We start from the raw sequence: 6241 nt of genomic DNA, 5'->3' as shown, positions 1-6241 counted from the left end.
TCTCTTCTGCGTTACTACTGCGTTTATTGCGTCCATTGCGTTTACACTGCGTGTCACTTTACGTCGGCACGTGCGCGTGCTTCTTCTCTCATGTTCTCGCCGCCGTCCCTGGGCATGGCCCAGTCGGCGCGCGACGTTGCCTGATCAGCAGGGTCTGTGGTCGCCTTGCGAGGCCCCGGCCTTTGATCAGGACGACCGGACGGTCACCGAGCGGACTCGAGCGAGCCTAGACGCAGGCGGACGTCGCTCTGCGATCCGTACTTCCAGCCAGCTCTCCGGAGCTATCATATGTTCGGGCTAGTTCCGAACATAATTTTGGTCCTTCGAGCCGGATCGGGAGCGGTAGTCTCGGACCTGGGTCGGTTTGTTTAGCTCGGGCTCCGTTATGTCTAAGGAGGAGGACATTCTTGGGCTCATCGAGCTGCAATACGACCGGCAGCACCGCATGGAGCGGCTGCTGGACAATGCACGCAAGTCCGGTCAACTGAAGTCAGTTGGCGGGTTGACGTCTCGTTTGCAGGTTCTCGACACGTACTGGGCTCAGTTCCAGGATGATCATCGCACGATCCGAGCGTCTCGCCTCAAGACCGTGCGAGAGTCAGACTACGTGCAACAGGATGCCTGTGGCACGGTACAGGAAGTCTACATTGCGCAGCGCGCAGAAATCCAAACCCTGCTCGATGGGTTGAAGGTTCAGGAGGCTGAGTCGGCTGCTCACGCAGTTCCCGCGCAGGCGGTAGTGCCCGAGGCTTCGTTGCCTCGCATTCCCATTCCGAAGTTCGAAGGGAAGTTTGACGAATGGCGCAATTTTAAGGATCTCTTCGAGTCCTTAATAGTCGATAACCCGTCGTTAGCATCAGTTCACCGGATGCATTATTTAAAACAGAGCGTGTCGGGAGAGCCTGAACGTCTGCTCCGGCACTACGGCGTCGCTACTGGCTCGTTTGAGCAAGCGTGGGAAGCGCTATGTGCACGGTACGATAACCGTCGTTTGCTTGTGGACCAGCATCTCGACGCTTTCCGGGATATTGGCCCGATGCGTCAGGAGAGCGTCTCCGAGGTTCGGAGGCTGCTGGATCGAGCCAGCGAGCTGCGAGCCGCCTTGCGCCTTCTTGACCAGCCAGTGGATGCTTGGGACGTGATATTGGTCAATATCCTCCGTTCCAAGCTAGACTCTGCAACGCGGCGGGCCTGGGAGATGGCCACCGCGGACCGGCGCGAGCCAGTGAGCTGGGACAGACTGGCAGTCTTCCTGGACGAGCGTCGGGTGGCGCTCGAGGCGGTTGCCGCGGCTCCGTCCATTGGGGACAGCCCCCGTGCCTCATCGGCATCCGAGCGGACTGGTCGACGATCGCTGCATCTCCATCGGCCCAAGCCGACCCGTTGCGCTGAGTGCGGTTCTGAGCATGGACTCAGGGAGTGTTCGGCCTTTAAAGATCGGCCGGTCTCTTCGCGACGGGCAAGGGTGCGCGCTCTCGGGTTGTGCTTCAACTGCCTCGGTCCGTCGCACCAGGCGGCCGCTTGCCCGTCTAAGGGTCGATGTCGGGAGTGCGGAGAGCCGCACCATTCACTTCTGCACTCCGCCCAGCAGTCTCCGGCCCCGGCGTCGGGGGAAGCGCCGGTCACGGCGCATGCTGCGACGCGGATGCCTGCGCAGCGAGTGCTTTTGGCCACGGCCAGGGTTTGTCTGATGGCGTCCGATGGCCGATCCGCTGTGGTTCGAGCGCTCATTGACCAGGGCTCTGAGGTGAGCCTGGTGTCCGAGGCGCTTGCGCAGCGGCTGCGCGCGTCTCGTAGATCGGTGGATGTTGGGCTGTCGGGCGTCTCAGAGGGACCCCCTCAGCGGGTGCGGGCCAGCACGTCATTGCGGCTCAGAGCAACTGCTGGCCTCCCGTTCTCCACCACGGTGGAGGCCCTCATTCTACCGAGGCTTACGGCGTACCACCCCCCGCAGAGGGCTCGGCTGACGGGGAAGTGGTCGCATTTGAGGAACCTCCGGTTGGCGGATGATCACGATGATGACGAGCGCATCGAGGCGATACTTGGAGCGGAGGTATTCGCCGAGATCGTGTTGACGGGGCTTCGCCGGGGCCCACGGGGAGCTCCCGTCGCGCAGCGTACCCGCTTGGGGTGGGTGCTGTTCGGGGCTCTCCCGTCTACCGCCGCAGCGGGCGGCTCTCATTGTCATGTGGTGCAGTGTGCGTCGGACAACATGGCGGATCTCTTGCGGCGCTTCTGGGAGGTGGAGGAGATTCCGGTTGCTTCCCCGCTCTCTGAAGAGGAGCGGGCTTGTGAAGAGTTTTTCGCGGCGTCCTTTCGGCGTCATGCGGACGGCCGCTATCAGGTGCGGTTGCCTTTCAGGAGCCCTCCGACTGCGCTGTCTCTCGGCGACACTCGGCGGATTGCCACTGCCTCGTTGCATCGCTTGGAGCGGCGACTGCTTCGGCAGCCTTCCTTGGGCGGGGCCTATCGCGACTTTCTTGATGACTATGAACGACAGGGGCATATGATCCGCCTGCCGCTCAATGGCGAGACTCCGCGGCCCTCTTACTTTATTCCACATCACCCGGTGATTAAACAAGCCCCCGAGCTTAAGGTAAGAGTGGTGTTCAACGCCTCGCAGGCGTCCACCAATGGCCGGTCGTTGAACGACTTGGTGCACGTGGGGCCGCGCTTACAGCGAGAACTGGGCGAGATTCTACTCGCCTGGCGCATGCATCGAGTGGCCTTCTCTGCAGACATCGAGCAAATGTTTCGTCAAGTGCGGGTGGCTCCGGAGGATCAACACCTCCAACAGATTCTCTGGCGAGACAGCCAGACGCAGGCAATATCGGTGTACCGGTTGACCACGGTCACCTATGGCATGGCGTGCGCTCCTTATCTGGCCATCCGCACGCTGCACCAGCTGGCGCTGGATGAGCGGGAACGTTATCCCCGGGCAGCAGACTTACTTCGTCGACAAACCTACGTCGACGATATTCTTGCGGGGGCAGATGACCTTGGGGAGGCACGCAGTCGACAGCGTGAGCTGAGCAGCTTGCTCATGGCGGGCGGGTTCCGACTCAGGAAGTGGGCGGCCTCACATCCGGAACTCTTGTCCGGTATCCCGGAGGGGGACCGCGAGCCTTTGGTGCCTCTGCCGGACCCTGGGGCCGTGGGTGCATCTGTGCTGGGGGTCGGTTGGATTCCAGTCGAGGATGCATTCTGCTTTTCGGTCAACCCCGGGGCTCAATCAGCCATCTCGAAGCGTGGCATCTTGTCAGTCGTCGCGCGATTATACGACCCCCTGGGCTGGTTGGGGCCTATGGTAGTACTGGCGAAGATCCTCCTTCAGGACTTGTGGTTGGCCGGGCTCGGTTGGGACGAGGCTCTCCCTTCTCCGCTCTCGCGACGTTGGGACGCCTTTAGCACCGGGCTCGCGGAGGTTTCCGCGATCCGAGTTCCTCGCTGGACCGGATGGTCGCCTGAAGTGGAGATCCAGCTTCACGGCTTCTCGGACGCCTCGGAGCGGGCGTACGCCGCCGTCATCTACTTACGGGCTCGACGGTCTGATGGGACCACCCGTATCGCTCTATTGGCGTCCAAGACCAGGGTCGCCCCACTAAAGCGGGTAACGTTGCCCCGCCTGGAGCTGTGCGGTGCGCAGCTGCTCTCGCGCCTCATGAAGGCCATTGTGGAGGCGCTCGGTTGTGCCGAGGCCTCCCTGGTTTGTTGGACCGACTCCTCTGTCACGCTCCATTGGATAACAGGGCATCCATCTCGATGGACCACCTTTGTCGCCAATCGCGTCTCGTACATTCACGAGAGCCTTCCGCGGGCCTCGTGGCGGCATGTCCCGTCCGGCGACAATCCCGCGGATTGCGCCTCCCGGGGTTTGTTGGCCGGCGGGCTACGAGAACACGCCCTTTGGTGGCGTGGCCCTCCTGGCTTGTCGAGGACCCGGCGGGCTGGCCGGGTCTAACTTGCGTCGCGAGCGACCGAGCACTTGCGAGGAACGGCGCATGGTTCACGTAGTGGCCGTGAACCCGGAGGACTGGTCCGGTGTCCTCCGAGCATGCTCCTTCCGCAAGGCCATCCGCGTGATGGCCTATGTACGACGATTCCTGCGAGTCCCACGGATCAGTGGACCCTTAACGGCGGACGAGCTGAGTGAAGCTCGACTGCGCCTGCTGCGGGTTACGCAGCACCGCTTCTTCGCGGAGGAATTGGGCCGTCTGAAGCGGGGGGGAGCATTGATGGTGAGATCGGCGTTGCGGCCACTCAACCCCATGATGGACGAGCGGGACCTCTTGCGGGTGGGGGGCCGCCTGCAATTCTCAGCGTTACCGATCGATGCACGGCAGCCAGTCCTGCTACCGCGACGCTCTCGGCTCGCGACTCTCGTTGTGCGAGATGCGCACGAACGCACGCTGCACGGGGGAGTGCAGCTTACGTTGCTCACCGTGAGGCGCGAATTCTGGATTCCGGCTGGGCGCTCTTTCGTGCGCCAGGTGATCCGGGGCTGTGTGCGCTGCACACGTCATAAGGGCACCCCGATCACCCCGTTCATGGCTCCGCTGCCTCGCGATCGGGTGTTGCCTCATCCACCGTTTTCTGCCACCGGGGTGGATTATGCTGGACCGGTCGCGGTGCGTCCGTCTCGAGGACGCGGACGTACCACCTCCAAGGGATATATTGCTGTCTTCGTCTGCTTCAGCACGCGCGCTGTCCACTTGGAGGTGGTCAGTGACTATTCGGCCCCGACCTTCTTAGCGGCTTTTCATCGTTTCGCGGCCCGGCGGGGCCTGCCGGTTACCGTGTACAGCGATAGGGGGACCACATTCGTGGGTGCGGACCGCGAGCTGCGAGGACAATTTGAGGCGGTCATGGCGTTGGGGGGACCAGTCGCGGCCTCCTTGAGTAACCAGGGCATCACCTGGAAGTTCATGCCTCCTTCAGCTCCGCATTTCGGCGGACTGTGGGAGGCAGGAGTGCGGTCCGTCAAACACCACTTGCGACGGGTAATAGGAGAGCAGGCACTGACCTATGAGGAGTTCGCCACTCTTCTAGCTCGCATTGAGGCCTGTCTCAACTCCAGGCCATTGTGTCCGTTGACGGACGACCCACAGGACTTGGAGGCCCTGACACCTGGGCACTTCCTGATTGGGCGCCCGCTGTTGTGTCCGCCTGAGCGATCCCTCGGGGACGTTCAGGTCGCGAGGATGAGTCGCTGGCAGCTGCTCCAGCATATGACGGAGCATCTTTGGGAGCGATGGTCTAGAGAATATCTAGCCCAGCTCCAGGTCCGAGGCAAGTGGCTCATCGCTTCTCGTCCGTTAGACATCGGCGACCTCGTGCTCTTGGCGGACAGCCGATTTCCTCCTACCCGGTGGCCTCTCGGCCGCATCACCGGCTTGCTGCCTGGCCCGGATGGGCACGTCCGCGTGGCGCAGGTGCGCACAGCGGACTCGACCCTGACCCGGCCACTGGTCAAGCTGGTGAGGCTCCCTGTGGATCCGAAAGGGGCTCATCCCAATCAACCTTCAACATGAAGGGGATCAACAGGCCCTCACGGCCGCCAGGCCGCGAGTGGGGCCTTCCTGGTGGGGGTTTGTCCACCACTGACTTCCGTCGCCGCGACGGAGGCGGGCGGTATGTTCCGTACAGCATCACGTGCTGTACGGATAGTCGGTGCGAGTCAACGCTGCAGGGCGGGCGGCCTGGTGCCCGGGGCGTTCTCGCTGGCAGCGGGGGACTCGGGTTCTCGCGAGCGAGCGCGCGGGACCCCCACTAGGTCCAACCGCGGCCGCTACACGGCGCGGCTCGCGATTCCGCTGCCCGCGGGCAAGATTCGACCGCCCGGATATATAACCAGGCGCGCGATGCCTGGGCCTGGCCTTGTCTTGTCTTCTGCCTGGCCAGTTTAGGTAGCAAGTAGTGCTACGCGTTAGTACATCGTGTACTGGTGATTACCGACGCGCTTCCTAGGGCGATCGGTATTTCGTTCAGATTCGAACCACTGCTCTATAGACTCTGCTGAGTTGAAGGTGGCGCCGATACACCCTGCTGGGTTGAGGCAAATGGTTCGAATTCGTTTTGTGATCTCGGACTCACGGCGTTGCCGTGATCTTAGGAGCGACTCGACCGTCTCCTCGGAGCTTCGAGCTCTCTTATTGCCCAAGTGTCCGTAGGGGGCCTTGGCGGTTTTGGAGCGGCTCGGTCGCAGTCCTAGAGCGTTCGCGCTCCTTCGTCCAAGTGTCCA

At 62.4% G+C, this 6241-nt stretch overlaps 1 protein-coding gene across 1 annotated transcript; it reads left to right on the top strand.

Annotated features, from left to right (window-relative positions):
- The first annotated feature begins 385 nt into the window (after window positions 1-385).
- Window positions 386-5531, top strand: LOC112588721 (uncharacterized). The gene is made up of 2 exons (XM_025299439.1): window positions 386-3706; window positions 3750-5531. The coding sequence occupies exons 1-2, from the start codon at window positions 386-388 to the stop codon at window positions 5529-5531; spliced, it is 5103 nt and encodes a 1700-aa protein (XP_025155224.1).
- Window positions 5532-6241: the final 710 nt, after the last annotated feature.

The sequence above is a fragment of the Harpegnathos saltator genome, unplaced genomic scaffold, assembly GCF_003227715.2.
Source record: "Harpegnathos saltator strain DR-91 unplaced genomic scaffold, Hsal_v8.6 scaffold276, whole genome shotgun sequence".
Taxonomy (NCBI): Eukaryota; Metazoa; Arthropoda; class Insecta; order Hymenoptera; family Formicidae; genus Harpegnathos; species Harpegnathos saltator.
This window is presented reverse-complemented; position numbering and strand designations above follow the sequence as displayed.

Coding starts and splice junctions, on each gene's coding strand:
- LOC112588721 (XM_025299439.1), top strand. CDS start 386: ATGTCTAAGGAGGAGGACATTCTTGGGCTCATCGAGCTGCAATACGAC. Junction 3,707..3,749: donor GTTGTGCCGAGGCCTCCCTG/GTTTGTTGGACC, acceptor ATTGGATAACAG/GGCATCCATCTCGATGGACC.